The sequence below is a fragment of the Colobus angolensis genome, unplaced genomic scaffold (assembly GCF_000951035.1).
Source record: "Colobus angolensis palliatus isolate OR3802 unplaced genomic scaffold, Cang.pa_1.0 Scaffold316, whole genome shotgun sequence".
Lineage (NCBI taxonomy): Eukaryota > Metazoa > Chordata > Mammalia > Primates > Cercopithecidae > Colobus > Colobus angolensis.
In genome coordinates this window covers 1,724,380-1,744,975 of record NW_012116444.1, presented here as the reverse complement: position 1 = coordinate 1,744,975, position 20,596 = coordinate 1,724,380, and the positions used below count along the sequence as shown (strand labels likewise).

General features: G+C 44.2%; 2 protein-coding genes across 2 annotated transcripts in view; both read right to left on the bottom strand.

Annotated features, from left to right (window-relative positions):
* The window catches only part of TLL2 (tolloid-like 2), a 150,333-nt gene extending 140,296 nt beyond the window's left edge, over window positions 1-10,037 (bottom strand). The window contains exon 1 of the mRNA XM_011951207.1: window positions 9,621-10,037. Within this exon, the coding sequence (XP_011806597.1) occupies window positions 9,621-9,801 (181 nt within the window). The 5' untranslated portion in view covers window positions 9,802-10,037. The remainder of the gene's footprint in view (window positions 1-9,620) is intronic.
* Window positions 10,038-14,296: 4,259 nt separating this feature from the next.
* The window catches only part of TM9SF3 (transmembrane 9 superfamily member 3), a 71,071-nt gene continuing 64,771 nt past the window's right edge, over window positions 14,297-20,596 (bottom strand). Inside the window, exon 15 of the mRNA XM_011951205.1 lies at window positions 14,297-18,534. Coding sequence (XP_011806595.1) covers window positions 18,467-18,534 — 68 coding nt within the window. The 3' untranslated portion in view covers window positions 14,297-18,466. The remainder of the gene's footprint in view (window positions 18,535-20,596) is intronic.

Genomic DNA, 20,596 nt, shown 5'->3' with positions numbered 1-20,596 from the left:
GTTTAAAGCCATGGGCTGCGTGATGCCAAAAACAATCTCTACAACAGGATGCTCACTGCTTCTGCTCTTTATCAGCCTGAGCCTCCTTGGGAAAGACTGGCCATCGAAGTCTTCTCCCTCTGGAGATGAGGAGAGTGACTGGACCCATCGCCCTCAACTGACCTGACACCCATGCACTGACCCTGGGCCTTCTGGAAGAGCAGTAGAGGAACAGAGACGGGGACAGCTGTATTTTGACACCTGGTATTATTCATTTATTCTTCCCCATGCTTTAGGACAGAGAGTACTTGGAAAGCCAGAATTCTCTCATCCTTGTCAGATTCCTAGACAAGGGTAAAGAAAAAGATAGGGAGACGGTCATGGGCTTTGGTGCTCAGGGAACAAATACACAAACGTGGCCTTCAGACTGGGCAGCAAGGAGAAGCTCATCCACTGGGGGTGGAGGCAGCCAGGCAAAGCTGGAGGCCCCAGGGTTGAAGAGGTCACATGGCATAGAGGGGAAAACAGGGATTAGCGGTCTCAATATCCTGTGCTGGTCCTAGCCCAGGCTCTCCCCTGTGCAAGCACCCTGACCATGGCCTGTAATGCCCCTGAGATCATGTGAGCCCAGGCCATCTCCTGCGAGTGCTCACATCAACTCCTAATTAGAGCTGAGATGACATTACATTAGAATCATGCCTGAACATGGAAAGCATCCAGTAAATACTATTTTTAAAATTATTATCATCCCACAGAAATCCAGCAAGGTTTCCAAGTGGCAGGAAAGTAAATATCTGAACAACCAAAGTGATAGGGTCTGGCTTTGTGTCCCCACCCAAATCTCATCTCCACGTGCCAAGGGAGAGACCTGGTGGGAGGTGATTGGATCACGGAGGCGGTTTCCCTCATGCTCTTCTTATGATAGTGAGCGAGTGTGATAGTGAGTGAGTGGTTTACAAGCGGCCATCAGCACTTTTAAATGATGAGAGAAGCCATCAGCTGAATGGAGGCTCAGGCCCAAAGCCACTTATATGTCTCCAAATAGGCAGGGACTGGTTTCTTCGGTGGGGCTCAGACATCTGGTTGGCTTGCAGGCACCAAATGTCTTAGCCTAATGCCATCCTCAGTGAGGCCATTGAGATTCATGGAAGATTTAAGTTTTAGGTCAAAGTCTCTGGGTGTAGCCAGGCATGGTGGCTCAGGCCTGTAATCCCAGCACTCTGGAAGGCTGAGGCGGGCAGATCGCTTGAGGCCAGGAGTGCGACACCAGCCTGGCCAATATGGCGAAACTCCATCTCTACTAAAAATACAAAAATTATCCCGGTGTGGTGGCGCATGCACTGTAATCCCAGCTACTCAGGAGGCTGAGGCAGAGGAATCACTTGAACCCAGGAGGCAGAGGTTGCAGTGAGCTGGGATCCCACCACTGCACACACACACACACACACACACACACACACACACACACACACACAAAATCTCTGAGTATAGAGGAACTATCAGAATTGGCACCATCAGAAAACATAAATCCCTTAGAACATCACCTGGCTTTGTGTATTAGTCCATTCTCACACTGCTATAAAGATACTACCTGAGACTGGATAATTTATAAGCAAAAGAGGTTTAATTGACTCACAGTTCTGCATGGATGGAGAAGCCTCAGGAAACTTACAATCATGGTGGAAGGTAAAGGGGAAGCAGGCACATTTTACACGGCAACAGGAGAGAAAGACTGCACAGGGGAAACAGCCACTTTTAAACCATCAGGTCTCGCAAAAGTTCACTCACTATCACAAGAAGAGCATCAGGGAAACCGCCCCATGATCCAATCACCTCCCACCAGGTCTCTCCCTTGATGCATGGGGATTACAATTCCAGATGAGATTTGGGTGGGGGCACAAAGCCAGACCCTATCACTTTGGTTGTTCAGATATTTAGTTTCCTGCCACTTGCAAACCTTGCTGGATTTCTGTGGGATGATAATAATTTTAAAAATAGTATTTACTGGATGCTTTCCATGTTCAGGCATGATTCTAAGTGCTTTCTCTATATTAATCACTAAATCCTCATAATAACGCTATGTGGGTAGATATTAGTAACCACATTCATAGATAAGGACAGAGTCCCAGCAAGCCTAAGCAGGTTTACCCACAGCCGTGAAGTGGCAGAGCCAGTATTTGAACCCAGGAAATTTGCTTCTAGCACCTGCTGCTTTGCCCCAAGACTGTCTCAGAAGTACGGAAAGCAGTGCTATTCATACAATTCAGTTCACACCACACACTCGCTGGGGCTTAACAAGTTCTTCAAGGGCGACATAACTCTAGCACTGTGTATTTCATATTTATAGAGTGCTTCTGTTTCTAAGCACAGTACCAAGTGCCTTCATATCAGGTACCAAGTGCCTGTTAATCAGAGTTTCTGTTAACAGCATGATATACACTCGGACACTGAGGCTTTGAAGGCTGAGGGACTTGCTCCAGGTCTCACCACTAGAAAGTGATAGAGCTGAGGCTGGGCATGGTGGCTCATGCCTGTAATCCTAACACTTTGGGAGGCTGAGGCAGGTGGATCATGAGGTCAGGAGTTTGAGACCAGCTTAGCCAACCTGGCAAAATCCTGTCTCTACTAAAAATACAAAAATTAGCCGGGCATGGTGGCGGGCATCTGTAATCCCAGCTACTAGGGAGGCTGAGGCAGGACAATCAATTGAATGTGGGAAGCGGAGGTTGTAGTAAGCTGAGATCATGCCACTGCACTCAGGCCTGGATGACAGAGCGTGACCGCGTCTCAAAAAAAAAGAAGAAAAAGGAAAGTGACAAAGCTGAGAAGAAAAATTTAAGTCAGCCCAATTCTTTGCAAAGCATGGGTACAGAACCACAACATGCCAGCAAGGTCTTTGCTCTCCACAGTCTGGGGAGGGGCCAGGTGTTCAAACAACCATAGTCCAGGCTGGGGAGTGCCCTGAGAATGACCGGAGAAGCAGTGGTCAGTTGGACGGCCAGAGCTGAGATGCCCTGCTGACCTGTCTACAATCAGCTTCCATCTGGGAGCCTATTCTGCTGAGCAGGCTGAGTCCAGCCCTGGGTAGGAGGCTCCCCAAGGGCAGGGTTGAGTCTAATCAGCACTTAGACCCTCAGCACTCATGCCAGGCCCGCATGCCTGGTGCACTGCATATCTGGGGCTATGTGGATGGCTCAGTGGCATCATGCCTGTCCCCACTCCTCTCCTCTCACTGTGCAGGACAGCAGAGGAAAAGACGCTCTCCAAACACACATACTCCCTGAGGGAAGGGTGTGCCGCACTGATCACTACACTACTGGGTGGGAGAGAAAAGGAAAAAATGGGTTCCATGATGTGACTTGGAGACCTATCTTTGATTATGTTGTTGTGGACTTTTCTGTCTACCAAATATGGGCTCTGTCCACGAGGCATCGAAGGACCAGCAAGGTCAGGCAGAAAGTCTAGGCCTGAAGCTCAGTTTCCTCATATACAAATGACAGCCATCACAGCAGCTTGTTTGCTCTGGGGGCTGTGCTGAGGGTCAGTGGGTGGTGTTCTTGCTGTCATTCAGCTCCCAGAGCAGCCCCTCCAAGAGGGGCCTGATGTGTCTTCCTTCCCGGTCCCCCTTTCCCAGACTCTGGCACCTCAGTGTGAGACCTGGCCACTGCTGAGAACTCTGGGTTCTGCTTGGCATTGGATGGTCACACACTCCATACGTGCTTGGCTGAGCTGAATTCTCAGCTCGAGCAGCTGTGCCAGTCAGCCAACTGTTCCTCAGGGGCTAAGGCCATGAGCTTCCTCCCCCAGCTCTGCCCCTGGCCCTGTCCTCATCTGCATTTCCTTAAAATCTTTATTGAGATATAACTCATATGCCATAAAATTCACCCTTCACTTACTTTTGAGACTCTGTTTAACCACAATGATCAGGTCTGAAATTAAGAATCTCTAACCCTAACTACACTAGATGAAATAAATTATTTGTTTATTGCAAAAATTCAATTTCCTCTACAGCATTTCAACAAGAGTTCAAGAAGTGCTGTGAGCGCCTGCTCTGTACTCTGATAATGTAAATATCATTATGTACTTGCCTTGTGCCAGATACTGTGCTCAGCACTTGACAAACATTGTATTATTTAATCCTTATAGCAATCCCAAAAAGTGGATATTACTAGTTCTTTTTTTCCCTGAGGCTCAGGGAATTCGAGTAACATACTCAAGGTCACACAGCCTTGCCTAGGTGGCAGATTTGGAATCTAGGTCTGTCAGGCATCAGAGCCCGTGTTCTTAACTGGCTCACACCCTGCCCCATTGCACAGTGGAGTGTGAAATTGTGGAGAGAAAGTGGACTAGATTCTGCTCCTGTATCATCTGGAGAAAGAGAAAAGACAAACATTTAACTCCAATATGGCCCTGAAATATTTTAATTCCATCAAATCAGCACCTGCCCATCAGCAATGACATCATAACAAGTTAGAATGAAAATAAAGATGTAAAAATATCAGCCACCTTTACCTAGGTGTGGTCCATGGTGTGGGAGTCTGATGGAGGGCAGGTGGAGTACCAGAGAGATGGTAGCTCACCTTCTGGAGATGCGTCATGCCAGGGAGACAAGCTTCCAGGAGGCACCATGTGAGCCTCATCTCTGCTTAAAAACCAGGATGCCCGCCCTGCCATGAAGGTTGGCAACTCCAGAGGAGCACTATCCATGACTCTACAATCTTCCCAGTGCCACTCTGGGCACTTTTAGGAGTCCCCAGCACACTGGCCCAGGGCTGCTTCAGTTTCTAGGCTGACAGTAACATGAGGGCTGCTGGCAACAGCTGCCCCAGAGAGGGCTCTTGGTGAGCTCCCAAATGAAACTTGATTGGTAAGATGTCTTGGAGAGAATGGCAGAGTGAGGTGAAACACCAAATTCCAGGCAGAAGTCTGAAAGTGTGGGCTACTGGTTCCTGAGCCATAAGACACGAGGGACCACCAGCTATATTTATCCTATCCGAACATGGGACCCAGAGCGGTGAATAAGGCCCTGGTATTTACCAAGCCATCCGCTGAAAAGAGAAGCTGGCTATCAGGCAGTTCCCTTAGATTTAATAAACCCAAAAGGCTGTGCAGCATTTTCATATCATTTGAGCCTCATGTAGACAGTTTTTGAGTCACATACCCTCAGCTCACCTCTGGGCAGTTCCATATTTCTGCCGCATGTCTCCCCACCTTTCTGCTCGAGAACTTTTTCTAAATCTGTAGAGCCCTCTATTCCCGGATATTCAGGGAAGTTAATGCCTCGGGGAATGTGGCAAGTCATCTTTTCCAAAACTGGCTGCAACCACATCTCTCATTTCATGTGCCCTTTTAACAATGTGATATTGACATGCCTCCCACGGGAGAGGTGGGTCTATGCTCTCCCACCTTGAACCTGGGAGGGCTTGTGGCCATGATGGAAGTGACAATGTGTGATTCTGAGGCAAAGCCATCAAAGGTAACACAGCTTCCATTTGGTTCTCTGGGGATGCCTGCACTTAGAATCCAGCTGCCATACTTCGCGGAAGCCCACATAGACCACATGGAGAAGCCACCTGTAAGAGTTCTGGCCAACTGGTCCCAGGCAACAGACGGCCTCAACAGCCAGATATGTGAGTGAATGAGCCTTCAGATAACTTCAGAACCCACTTGTTGAGTCACCCCAGCCTGTAAGTCTTCCTAGCTGAGGCTCAGCCATCATGGAACAAAGACAAGCCTCCCCTGCTGTGTCTTTTCTAAATTCCTAATCAACAGAATCATGAACATAATAAAACAGAGGTTGTTCTACCACACTGGTCTGGAATACTTTCTTACATGGGAATAGAAACTACAGCAAGGAGCAGACAGTGAAGGGCAGCAGCCTTTGGATAAATGCTGCAGCCTCCTATTCTCTGGGCAGATAATTTGGGAGGCATTCTGTAAGCTCCTCAAAGGAGCTCCCAGTGGGGTCAGGGGCCCATTGCTTAAAGCAGCTCCTTTGATTCCACTCCCTTCATTGGATTTCCTTCCTCCCTGTCTCATTCCTGCTCCCTCAACCTTGCTTCCTGGGATCACCTTCCACATGAACTATCTACACCAAAGTCCTTGTCTAAGGCTCTTCTTTCTGAAGAATCCAACTAAAACTGGCCTTTTGTCTAGCCTGCAAAGCAAGCACTTTTGCTCCCACTCCCGTTTTGTAGATGAGGAGACTGAGACATGGAAAGGTAAAAATGACTTGCTCAAGGCCACACAGTGAGTAAGGGGGGCAGGGTCAAGATAAGAACCTAGGCCTTCTGACTTGAAATCAGCTTAAAACCTGTGGGTGAGGGCAGGCAGGCAGGAACAGTCCTCCCAAGCTTTGCTCTCAGAGGCATGGTGGTTGGAAGAATGCCTTGTGATTTACTGCCAGTTGAACCCTTAGCTCTATCAACAGTATCAGAAGAAAAACAATTGGCAGAGCTATGGATGACCAGACAGAGAACATCCCCTAGAAGCCCCAGGCCCCTCACCAGCCCCAGGCCAGGAGGGCTTCATAGACTAACTCCCACTCCCCAGTCATTTGATTTAAAAGTCATCCCTTTTACAGCATCAAATAGATTGTCTATTAGTAAATTTAAATTTTCCAGCTTAAAACCTGCCTTAAGGTCAGCATGAATATATTCTTTCCATCAGTTTCTAGAAAATCCGTTTATAAAAAGTATCTAACTGTATTTCACCACTGTTCTAAGTACTTTATCAGGAATTATCCCCATTTACAAATGAGGAAGCTAATGCCCAGAGAAATGAAGCGATTTACCCAAGGATACATAGCTTGTAAGTGGCAGAGTAAATGGTAAAAATGGTATTTAAAAATTGCAAAAGTAGTGAAATGATAAAATTAGAAATGGTAAAATTACCAGTTTGTTCAGCTTCTGAGAGGTTGGGCTAGAACCAAAGATCATAGACTCATAGAACACTGGATAGGAAGCAGCCAGCGGGCTCACACTGAAGTGCCTGCAAGGTATGAAGTAGGCCCACAGCAAGACGGTTGATGTGGACTAAGAGCACAAGCTCTCTGGACATGTCACTTTGCAATTCTAACAAGGCAGACATTTTCATTCTGCAGGTAAGGGACTGGGGCCCAGAGAGGAGGGGAATCGTCCAGGTAACACAGCTCCTGAGAAGCCAGGAATAGATTCAAGATCCTCCCCTCTGCATTCTGAGTCCACAGTAGGATGGAGACCCACACCAAGAAGGGAGAGTGGGAGGTGTTTTAGTTTTGCAGCCCTGAGGCAGGTCCTAAAAGGAGAGCTTCTGGCCAGAAGAGTCAGGGAGTTAGGATTTCACTGAGATAGAATGGGAGGCTGCCCCTAAAGGTTTACATTAAATATGCAACCAAGAAGTGCAGTGTCCCCCTAGCCAAGAGGCAAGTCCTTTCTCTGAAACTTCAGTACACTGATGAACTGCTTCCTGGCCTTCCAGACCTAGCTGTTCTCCAGGTCAGGCAATCTCTGAGAGGATGGGCTGACTGAGATGTTACCTTTTCCCCCAGGTTGTCCTTATTATCGCCCTCTTCTGGCCACTCTTAGCATCAGTGTAGCCCAGGGAGAGGCCAATGGGTTGGGAGATTTCAAGGAGTCTGAGGAGGGTGCCTGAAGTTGGCTGAAGCTACACTGGCCAGATTCTCTGCCTTTCAGCCCTGCCTGCACATCCTATCCTGTCTGTGAAGAATCACAGAATATGCATGCCCCTGGTTATCTTGTATTTTCTCTAAAATTACTGGGGAAAATGAGGCTGTAACAGGCAAGCCTGCCTCAGGGTTATCCTCCAAGGCTGAGACCGAGAGCTGGGATGTCTCTTTCACACCTGGATTCACAATGCCCAGACCAGCACCCAGCATACTGGAGATGCACAATACATTCCTGAGCAAATCAATCACTTCCCCCACTCCAGCTGCCCAAACTGCCTCCCAGAGGCCCCAGCTCACACCCAGCAAGGTCTAGGGTCTGACAAGTGTGGGAGGTGGTGCAGCCACTCCCTTTATCCCACATCTATTTTCCCAGCTTCAGTGGCCCTCTTTTCAGGCCCAGGCTGCTGTTCCAACAGTGCTCTGGAGCCTCTTCTCCCTGGCCTTGAATTAGGTCCCATGAGGAACTCATGGTACCTGGGCCAGGCATGCTACCCGCTGAGGTTTTCTCCAGTTGTCCAGGAACCAACTCCTCTGCCCACCTTCCTAACTCAGAAGCCCCATGAGGTACAGCAGTAGGTGGATATACTGCAGGAAACTTCCCTTACTAAGATCAGGCCCCTCAAGACTAGTTTGATCTTAAACCTTCACAAGATTCTCAAGTCTCACAAACTCCTCCTGCCTCCTAGTAACCTGGTCTTCCCCAGACTTTACCCAGTCCTGACTCTCCCAACCCCCAGCCTAGACCCGAGCCACTGCAGTGATAGTAACAACAAAAAATAACGACAATGCCATCATTTCACTTGCAGAGTATTTTCCCATAAATCACCTGAGTCCTCCTGTAATTACTGCCACCAGTTTAGAGATGAGGAACCTGGAACTGATAGAGGCTTCCAGGGCTTGAAGGGGCGATCACCGGCCCACAGGCCCCGCACAGACCTGGCCAGCCACAGCCCAGGGAAGGAGCACCTGCCCCTCCGAGGGTGGAGGTCGCACACTTCCCTCCCCATTCTTCTCTGCCGACCGCCAAGGGAAACGGGGCCGCACAAAGCCAAAGATAAACACCACTACCCGCGGGCCACTGGCCATGGGCCAGGAGCGTCTGTGCCAGCCTCTGAGCCCAGCCTCTCCCTGGGAGCGTGAGCACCCCTCTGTCAGTGCTGGAACCGCCCCACACTCATCAGCTTGCTGGAACATGCGCTCGGGGCCCTTCGTAGGCTAAGGCTTCAACGACTCCAGCTCGGAAGCCGCTCCCCTCGGGACTCACGAGCTGGTCGGTGGCCCGGGGAAGCGGGAGCTGCAGCACCCGGGCGGCAACTGCGCCCGAAAGGCCCGTACGCCCCGGGCGCCGCTTCCTGGCGGGATTAGAGCACCTGCCGGCTTCCATCTCCACCCGCCCAGGGCGACCCTCAGGCCGGGACCGCTACAGGGAAGTTTTGCTCATTCTTCCTCGGCGACCCCTTTCCTTTTGTCCGCTGTGACGCTTTTCTTTTTAAAATCTCTTCACAAGAGTAACCACTGATCTTGGGAAACTTTGCGCGAAACTCACAAATGCTGTGAAATCGGAGCCAGGAACTCCATCTGAGCCTGGGAGCGCCGCGCCCAGCCCGGCTCTTCTGCTACGGCCCGGAGCGTCCGGCGGTGGCCAGTGCTGCCCACTCGCTGCCAGGCGGCCCTGGCACCCACCCTGGCCCCTGAGCGCCCTCTCGGCCTCGAGCACCCGCCCTGATTAGCTTCGGGAACGCGCCAGCTGCCGACCCCCCGGTGCGCACCGCAAACCTGGGGCCGGGACGTCCCAGCCTCGGAGTGGTTTTTAAGCAATTCCTCGCAGGCATTGTCTTCCCGGGGAGCCGGGAATCTCAGGGGAGGGGAGAGGAGACCCGCCCCACAGACGGTAGCGCAGGCTTGCCCACCACCTCATTTGCATTTCAAAGGCAAACTTCTGCGGGACTTCCCTGGCGGCGGCGGCGGCACCTACCGGCTTTGCAAGGGTCGTGGTAGTGCTCCAGCTGCTGCTCCGTGCCCTCCTCGCCGTCCAGCGCCGAATAGTCTGCGGTGGCGTCCGGGCGCTCCCCGAGTCCCCCGGCGCCGCGAGGCAGCGGCAACGGCAGCAGCAGCAGCAGTAACACCAGGGCCCCAAGTGCAGTTGCCTGGGGCATGGTGGCGCGGGGCCGGCGGGGGCAGAGGGAGTTGCGTGCACTAAAGCTCAGCTCGGCCGAAGGACGGTGCACACTAGGTCGGTCGGCTGCGGCTGGGACTCGGTGGTTACACAGGGCTGCCGGGCATGGCTCGGGCGCGGAGCAAGTGGAGCGCGGCGCCCCCTGTCTTCGTCGAGGCTCCGGGAAGCAGCCGCTCGGAGCTACTTGCCCGGCGGCCGAGGCTGCGGCGGCTGCGACTGTGGCAGTGGCGGCGGTGGTTGGAGCAGTGGCCGCTCCGCCCCTCTCCACCAGGGCTGGACGATACAGCCTTCGCCAGGAGCCCTGGGCAGCCAATCACTCGGGCGCCGGAGGCGAGGCCCCTCCTCTTCCCGGCACCTTCCGCAACTTCGGAGGAAGGCGAGCGAGGTGAAGATGCTGAAGCCAAGGGCCGGGGGCCAGCTCCGCGCCCACCCAGCCAAAGGCGCCTGCCCAGGGCGCCACCTCGGCCTCTGGCTCCCAAGAATGCTGTTTCTGAAGATCGAAGCTGGGCTTCCCGGCTTGTTTTATTTCCATAACTCACTTTACAACTCCCCGATGCACACGTGGCCAGAGGCAGCAACAGTGGTTAGAACTCCGAGCGCTGGACCAGGAGCCCTGTGTACACGATTCATGTCACTACCCACGGGCTATGTGCATTCGGGTAGCTGCTTCTCTGCAGGGATGAGTGAATGTCTCTGAGGTCCCTTTCAGCAAAGAAAAAAAAATCGAGGATTTCGATTCTCTCAGCTCTCTCCACATCCCCCAGTCCAGCCATGAAGGGCGCTTGCTGGCGGCACCCACCTACCCTAACCTAGAGGCTGGCGATAGGTAGGAAGAAAGATTTAAGTCCACAGATTTCCCCTCTCGGTGACCCTATCCTTCAGTAAAACAGTCTAAGATGCTTCATACAGCCAAAAAGACACAAATGAACAGCTGTACGTGCTATTTGTGTTAAATTACAGACATGTTTTTATTAAATAAGCCACTCACTGTTTACTTGATGGAATAAAAATGACCAATTTCTGAAGTCTGGTTTTTTTTTTTTTTTTTTTTTTGCCAATTAAAAACATATGCCCAAATAATTTAGGAGACTAATCAAGAGATATTTGAAAACCACTTCTATTTTGTACCTTAAATGTAAAAATTGTCAGAACTGAGCCATCTTGATTTAGAGATATAAAAAGTATTACTGTAAGGCTTTTCAAAGATCTTTTTACACAAGTAAAATGTCCCTGTCAAGTATAACACACAAATGTGTATGTGTAGACATGTTTTGCATCATGCCCAGTAGAATTTTTTTCCAATTTAAACTGCAAGCAGAAAAATGGACAACTTTCCTTTTGGATTTCCACATGGTTTCACATACATCAATGACAAAATAGTCAACAGGGATCCGAGAGCTGGGCTTCACATCAAACTCTGAAATTTCTTGCACTTATGGTCATCTGTCTTCTCATCTATCAACTAGGATAACAAGTCCTTCACACAAGTAAAGGGCTAAAAGTTAACTACTGGAAGGATGCTACTCATATTTTGTCCTCGTTCTCAGAAATGCAATGTTGACCCTGCCTCAGGCTGTTTTCATCAAATGGGCACATAACATACAGAATGGAGCCAGACAGGGCAAGATCTGGTTAGAAACTGGCAGGTGGGAGGAAGGAATTTGAAGGGGATAAATGCCACCAAATGGCAGAGAAGGCCAAGTGGCCACAGCATAGGCAAAGGAGTGTGAGGGGGTCGAATGGCAAGCATTTCTGCCTGAATACCAGGAGTCAAACCCAACGCCATAGCTCTCTGCATTCACCCCTATGAAGGTCACCACCTTTGGGTAGACAAGTCCAAAGAGTCAACATCTAAAAGGCCTAACAAACTTCTGTGACACTTCCAGGTCTCCAGATGGCACTAGGCAAACCACCAACTGGCTTCCTCATTAGAAGGGAATTCCTCTGGAAAACAGACATGAGAGGCCACCTCTTGTGCAAGCAATGAGGTTGTGAGCTTTTATGACCTCCAATCCCCACCTGGTGAGTAGTGGCCAGGTCTTCTCACCAACACCCTTTGTCCAAATATTTTGAAGACAGTGGTGTCAAAGAATGAGCAAGCTGCAGTTTTATGTTATTAAAGTAGAAGGCCAGTTTAGTTGCTACTTTGGCTATCAACCAATAAATGGCAACAAAATATTTGGTTCACTAGAAAGATCAGAAAGGAATGATAGAAAAGGGACACCATAAGATAGAACTATAAAAGCTAAACTCTAATCTGGGTTAGATGATTTTTTTAAAATGTATTTTTTCTTTAATTTAAAAACCATGAAAAAACTGGAGGTAGATTTAGAATAACAGGCTTTATCACATAAAACTGCTCAACTTAGCTCAATTATTACATTCATTACTTCAGGGTTTCCTCTGCCTTATCTTTGGGTCCTCTGTGAACCTGAACAAGTGTTTTTCTCCTCTCAGATGTCCATCTCCCACCCAACTCATTCCATCTCTACCCCTACGCCCAAGGTAACTGGGTTCTCTTGCCCCTTCAAATCTACTGAGTTTTATCCACCTGGGCCACTTTCTCATTTTGCCTTTCCAGGCCACTATATATGATAATTTGTTCCAGTGCAGCCAGCAGAACCTCCAAAATAGAGGGCACTCTCATCATGCCAGCTCATTCCTTCATTTGCATTGCTGACCACTGAGAAGATACTGAGTTTTTTGGAGAATGTAATTAAATATATTACAATTTTTAGCAGCTGCTTAAAACCCTTCCTGGCTCTCCAAAACCTTTATCCAACCTCCTCAGGGTGGCATACGAGGTCCTCCATCCACCACCAAGCCTTCCTTTTACCTTTCCAGTCTTGGCTCCTTAAAACTCCCACATTCCAGTTTTCTGGCATTAAACACCCTGCAGTCATCCTAACATGGCCTCGCTGCTTCACACCCTCCATGTCTGCCTGGGACACCTTGATAACCGCATATCCCACATCCTCATACCAGCATCGCAGCTACCCTATCTGTGACACTTATCTACCCAGGACTGCCCTACCTTTCTGGTCTATAATTGCAGCAGACCTCTCTGACCAACTCCAACTTAGAATCACCTTCCACGTCTCTCTCTCCAGACTCTCCCTTTTCTTCACTGACCTTCAAGATTAAGTCCTGTAATCCTAGTGGCTTAGATTGAGACAATAAGAATAACCATAACATTGGCCAGCCCCACTTGTATCAATTTTCCCCTGCAACCATCTCCTGCATGTTTTCCCCTTTGAAATGGCTGTGAAAGTAATCATGCAAACTTTGAAAATCATTTTAAATAATTAGGTAATTTAAAATACATTTGTAAACTACACTGATTCCACATGTCCCAATTAGGCTTATTCCCCCCTTTTCTGTTACATTGCACAGTAACAGTTCCACAAAAATAGTTCACTTGAAATCAAGAAGCTGGTGGCATAAGAGTCCCTTCTGTCCTTAGTTTTCCAACCAGACAAAAAGTGTTCATTAAAGAAATCAAAAGTAATCCAAATTTGTACCATTTGGCTAATGGGAACTGCCAAGTACAGGTGTTGACCGAGGCAGCTAATAAAACTAGAAGAACCAAGGAGGTTGGTCAGGATTTTTAAAAACTAGTCAGAAACGGAAAAACAAAACGTACAAATAGACATGGAGAAATTAACCACTGATTTCAATGTGGCACAATAAAAATAATCTCTTCCATTTGCATAGAACACTAATTTTCAATGCAACTTCTGCATATATTATCTGCCTCCCAGGCTAGAGAGGGTGACAGTTACAATAGTCAAGACAACAGGGCCCTGAATCTTGATTACTTCTGGGCTAAACATAAGAGCACCTTCAGCTGCTCTGGTTTATCCACAAAACACGGCTATTTACTCTACTAGCTTCACAGGACGGTTGTGAGGGAACAAGTGAAACTGCTTTGAAAAAGTAGTAAATGCTAAACAAATGCAAAGTATCATCAATCAGAGGATGGCAGGCAAATAGATGTGTAAAGTCTGAGTATACAAAATAGGTATACAAAAAAGTCAAAAGAATGGCAATGAAAGAAAAATCATTCCTAAGAAAGACAATCTTACTCATTGGACCATTCTCTCAACTTTACGGTACATTAAAGTCCTTTTTCAAAATATAAATTTAAACCTTTTTTAATACATCATTCTAGGGGTTAGCGGACTATGGCCTGCGGGCTGTTTTTGTGAAGTTATACTGGAACACAGCCATGCTCATTAGTTTATATAGCCTACTATGGCTGCTTTGGTGCTACAATGATAGTTTCAGCAGAGACTGGATGGCCCTCAAAGTCTTAAGTGTTTACTATCTAGACCTTCACAGAAAGTCTGCAGACCCCTGCTTTATTTAATTGTGGACAACTATAATTAAGTTCTTCATTTGCCTGTCAATAATGGGTTATCCCTTATGCTTCATTCATGTTTCAAAAAGGAAAGAAATAAGGAATCCAAGGGAAGTACATTTAATCTTTTATTACTTTTAAAAAATCCAAATTCAGATAAATTAACACACTAGGTTAGAACCTCAATTGTATTTGATACATTATATACTGGACTTCTATTACTAAAAAGCCAGTTGGAATATGGCCTATATGAACCAAAGAGTGTATACAAAATGGAAGTGGTCATCGGCAATAATTGTTTCCTTGGAACTCTGCACCGACTGTCCATGCTCTGTGGGGACTTACAAATTCAAGTTTGACACAGTTGAAAAGTCAACTGGAGCTGCTTTTCCAAGAATGTTCTGTTGTCCTTCAAATGGAATTCCATGTTATTTCTTCCTTGCCTTAAGCTCTTATATCTTTCAAATGACCCAAGTTGATGAACTGGAGTAAACACAAACTATGCTGCAGTTATCAATTAGCAAGCGCCTAGTTCACCAATACTTCAAAATAAACAGATTTCACAAGTTTATTTCCATTCCTAACAGTGGAATAATAACTTAATTTTGTTCACTTTTGTCTTTGTAGATTTCTGTCTACAGCTCCAGTAAGAATGCCAAATCAGATGGCTTTTAGGAAATCCTCATAGGAGAGAACTAGAGTTGTTCCTCACACTGAATTTAAGTCTTACAAGATCTCTGCAGGTTCATATGTTAACTTTCTGATCTAGCCTACTTGTAAGTCTAGTTTATTTCTGTACACACTTCCAAATAATCTTCATAAATGTTCACTTCTCTGATTGAAATATAACACCTTGATTGATGAAATAGTTTCATAATTATATATTTTAGTGAAGATATAAAACATTAATGAATACTTGTGTTTTAATACATCACTACTCCTATTTATTACATGTTCCAATAAACCAATAGAATGAAGCACTAAGACACGGTGAAATCTAAACTTAAAACCTAGATGGAACTGCCATATAGATTACAAATGGGTCTCCCCACCACAGAATTCATATACAAAAGCCCTTCGGTATGTAGCTTTTCCTGAACAAATACATTAATACACTTGTTTTTCACATTTGTAAAAATTCAAGGTTTTAATAACATTTCTTTGCAAGACATTTGGTATAATGTGGTTAATAAACATTAGAAAACAAATACTATATCAAAATGGATAAGATTTGTGAATAAACCCTAAATAAAGTGGCTTTTGGAAGAACTGGATTTTGCAGCAACCAACTTTATAAAGAGGTCCATCCACTCTCAATGGAAAACACCCAAGCATACCATTCGCTAGGTTCGGATATCACCACAATATAATGAATTCTCAGAGTATGGGGTTTGATTTATGGGCAACCCCGGTACAATCTAGGAGCCCAACACGATAAATACTAAAAGAATGCTTCACCATCCCTCAGGCCAGTACATTTCCACCTGATCCTACTCTTGTATTAGGCTATATGTATACAAATGTCAACTACTAATGTAGTTAAATTTCAGGAGAAGCATGCTTAAAGATACACGGGGAATGTCTAGCCTTAGTTTTTGATAGTATTATTCAAAGTGTCAGTTGAAAGAAATTAAGCAAATAATGTTAACAAACGAAAGACAGATACACAGCATTAGTGGGGGTATGAAAATCTCACCCTTCAATTAACTTAAATAATGTTCTATTTTCTATTCTACAACTTAGCGCTAGGGAGCTAAACTATTTGTGAATTACATCTTCTGTAAGAACAAGACACACACACACACACACACACACACACACACACACACACACACTCAGCCCCTCTACGCAGCCAAAAACCAACACAAGTCCTTTTCTAAAAGACTCTAAAGGTGATTAATATTCATTGTAATGCTCTTAATGTATTTGGAAATTAGAAAATTATTTTTCACCAGATTCCAAAGAACTTCAAATAAAGCTCAATTTAGTAGAAAGAATTGGTGTACCTGAAAGTATTTAACCCACACATTTTCAATAAACCTTACATCTTACCTGCAAGATTCATATCATGAGAAACAAATTTCATTTTATTAAGACAAAAGCTTACTGTCCAATTTATACTCCCATCAGACAGACTACGTACTGGTATGTTAAAAGTACTTTTGAATAAAAGCGGTGAGAAAGAAACCAAAAAAGTATTTTATATATAGTTAAAAGGTTACATAATATAAGCAACTAAATATTAACTTTTAGTTTCTTTTTTAGAAGATCTTAAAGGCAAGTAAGAAGGAAGAGAAAATGGAAGTACCAATAAATTACATTTAATATATCATTTTGGCCTCTTGAAGAGTAGATTTACCTACAGCTTCTGATCAAATATGTTGGATCATATCAATCATACTTAAGAGGTAAAAAATCGTACTTTTCACCTTTTAAAGGACTTACATGTCACAATATAGGATGTGGAGTCCATCAATATATAGATACATATTTTGAAATGAAAACATCTTGTGTAACTATTAATCACATGATTTTCATAGTAAGGTTTAAATACAGGTGTTTCAAGTCTTTCTAAAAATACCAATATACAGTATTGTTTTAGGTGGTCATTTGCATAGCAAACTATTAAACTAGAAACTCAGTGGTTCTAGGAAAACTTCATATTATGAATAGTTCCAGAAAAATGTATTCAAATCACTTCTCTTACAAAACTGTAACTTTTATTTGCTGATCCAATAGTATGTTAACCACTTTTACCCCATCTCCACTTTACACGGTACACCAACCTGAACAGATTTTGTGCCACAATTTCATTCAAAGGGTTTGTCATTCACTTTATGATTGTGCTGGATAATCTAGACATAAGCAAGTCTGGAGATTTCAAAGTGTGGGTCCCCTGTATGAGAGTAATATAGTTTATATTTTTTTAAATGGCATTAATTTTGCCTTTTGAACAGAAAGTTATCTTCAAATTGCAAACACATCTATTTCCACAAAACAATTTGGTCAGGAAATTTTATTTGAACATTCTAAAGCAATAATGCTTTAGATGTTACTTAAGTGTCCCAGACAGGATTAACAAAATTAAATGTCTCTAAATTACAAATTTGGCTCCTGTAGGAGTCTCAGAAAATAAACCAAAGAAAACAACCCCCCCCACCCAAAAGAAGTATGACACACACATTTTGAAGAAACCCCAATGTTTCATGCAATGGTAGGCAAGATGTAAAAGGCCACCCAAATCACACATTTCTACACCAATCATCATAAGAAAAAAGTACTCTGTAGTCCATTTGTACATCCAAATGCATTTGGGAATCTATACCTACGTTACATTATTTAATGTTATATACATTTATTACCCACCCCCCTTGTTTTTAACAATTTCTTATGTAAAACCTTCATTCAAACCCAAAAGATGTAAGACTAACTTGGGGGGAAAAATGATAATTGCTTTAGACATTCAGTTAAAATGTAGTTTATCTAAATCTCAAAATGTTTAATAAAAACAAGTATCTTCTCCATTTAACACTTTTGCTTTCTAACTGTACAGTAAATTGCATTGTAGAGAGTACACCTCTGTCTTCAAACTGTATCTTCTTTGGATGGAATTAAGATGTAACTGTCAAGTTTTAAGATAAATAAATGGGAAGTTGGTCCAACTAAGATGACAGCAGATATATTACATGCAGGATTTAATATTTTCTAATTCCCTCTTAAAAAAAGAAAAAGGATGCAGTTGGATTGGGGGGGAAAAAAGAAAAAGTCAAAAAAGAACCCAGATTCAATATATAAAAATGTCCCACAATAGGTCGACAATGGCAGTAAAAATAAGAGGAAAAAAGTAATCTTTCTGGAACATCATTTTTCAATAACATAGAAACACTAAGTGCCAGGAAGATTCCTATTCATGTAATTTTAGCATCCAAGTTTCCCTCTATTTATTTTATTGGAACAAATGCTTTAAATAAACTATTTGTCCTCTTCACTGAAGAGAGCTGGTCTATTTCATCTTTAATGAGCTAGTTTTTGGGAAGATTAGCCATGTACTGTAGTAATGCCTACTGCATAAAATCCAAGCATTTGCTGTGAACAGTTGGAGAAAGCAGTCAGTAAGAACCTAGGATCAATGGAAATAGATGTTACTTTAAGCCATCGACGAAAGAGAGACCCACAAAGTACCCGGTGTGTTAAAGCCCAAATCTCTTCTTGCGTTTGTTTTTGCTGTGCGAGTTCCACCCCTATGAAAAAGAAATTGATCTGAAGTTCCAGGTTTTCTTGGGTCTTAGTCAATTTTCACATTAGTATAGATTTTTCGGACAAAGGCACTTGTTCCCATGTAACCAATCGCTCCTGCAAAGATAAAATAAGATGTTTTGAAACAAATACATACAGAGCAGTATCCATCATTTAAAAACACTAAATACTCTATGCTCTGGAAAGTTACTCTTTTTTAAAGGTAGTATCTTTATGCTAGTATTCTCTCTGAACTTACTAAAACTGTATCATTTGCTTTGCAAATCACCTGATACCATAATACACCGAGTCTGACCATCATACACCACATGTAATCAAGCAGCAATTATTTCTTGTATAATCAGTAACTACGGAATTAAAATACATCTCTTATAAAGCAAGAATAATTTCATAACGGCGAAAGGCTGTTAAATGAAAAAACATGCCTTCTTTGATTTGAAGATACATTATTCTAGGTCATTAAAGCAAAAATCAATATATCTTCCCAAAATCCAATAGATAAAGTAAGAAGGGACAGGGGATTCTCTTAAGGAAGGACAGGGAACCATGTCCCAATAGCAACTGAAGCGCTAGAGAAGAGGCATTTTCTGACGGCTTCCTTTTTATGTTTAAGTTGTAGAAGCTGTGTAGTTGGTAGAAGGGATGACGTATTTGCGGGAATTGACAGGAGAGAGATGTAAGTGGGTCAGAAGTTTTGAAATGTTGTTTTTTAATAATTAGCCTCAACTAGAGCTTAAAACACCAGAAATCAGGGATATTTGTTTGTTTTGTTAAATATTTACCTCCTGTGTCTAAAATAATGCCTGGCACATAAGATACTTGGTAAATATTTGTTGAATGAATGAATGAATGAATGAATGAATGAATGAATGAATGAATGAACTGGATGGTTCTTTATTGCAAATATAGGTTGGTGCACAAGTATTTGCAGCTTTACAATTACTTTTGCAGCAACCTACTTTTTTTTTTTTGAGACTGAGTCTCGCTCTGTCGCCCAGGCTGGAGTGCAGTGGCTGGATCTCAGCTCACTGCAAGCTCCGCCTCCCGGGTACACGCCATTCTCCTGCCTCAGCCTCCCGAGTAGCTGGGACTACAGGCACCCGCCACCTCGCCCGGCTAGTTTTTTTTGTATTTTTTAGTAGAGACGGGGTTTCACCGTGTTAGCCAGGATGGTCTCGATCTCCTGACCTCGTGATCCGCCCGTCTCGGCCTCCCAAAGTGCTGGGATTACAGGCTTGAGCCACCACGCCCGGCCTGCAGCAACCTACTAATGGCTCTTTAGAACAATGCAGTTGGTTATTGAACTGTCAGAGAAAAAGTCTACATTGGTCTTAGGAATATATGATGTAGACCAATATTATTGAAAGCTTAAAAGAAAACCTTCCGTTAATTAACAATGGCAAGTGCACAACAAATGCCTAATTAATCACCCTTGAACCAACTTTTATTCACCGAACTGGTGAATGAAAGGCAAGAAACAAGCATCTTTCCTGTTTCTCCTATATATGAACTATACCCCAAGGCTACCAACTGGTTGATGAAAGGAAGGTTATCCTTATGGAAGTATTCCAGCTAATGAATATAAAAGAAACAATAGAATTAGACTAGTGTAACCACTAATGAATTATTTGAGCTAGGCAATAACTATCAATGGCTGCTAACTTCACATAGAAATAGAACCAGAAATTATGTGCTCCCCTGATAAAGCTTACAAACCACCTGTTAAACATTCTTGGACAAGTATTCCTGAGTATGATCAAGCCTACAGATCTAACTACCACTTGGAGAAACTTTAAATGACACTTCAACAATATAATCAGCAAAATCCAGAGTGTGGAAAACTCCACAGAAATTTTTTAAGTTTTAAAAATAAATTACAAGTGAGAGAGAGAACATCTATAGATTAAAAGAGCCTTAAGAGACATTTTAGCCAAGCAATTCATGAACCTTAATTGATCTCAATGTAAATAAACTATATTTAAAAAGAAGTCATTACAAGTGTGGTAAATTTGAACACTAACTGAATTATTCCATCATATTAAGAAATTATATTTATCTTTCAGGGAGGGACACACACTGAAATATTTACAGTTGAAATGACATAAGGTCTAAGATCCATGTCAGAATAAAAGGGGGGATACAAAGTGGGTATATAAAT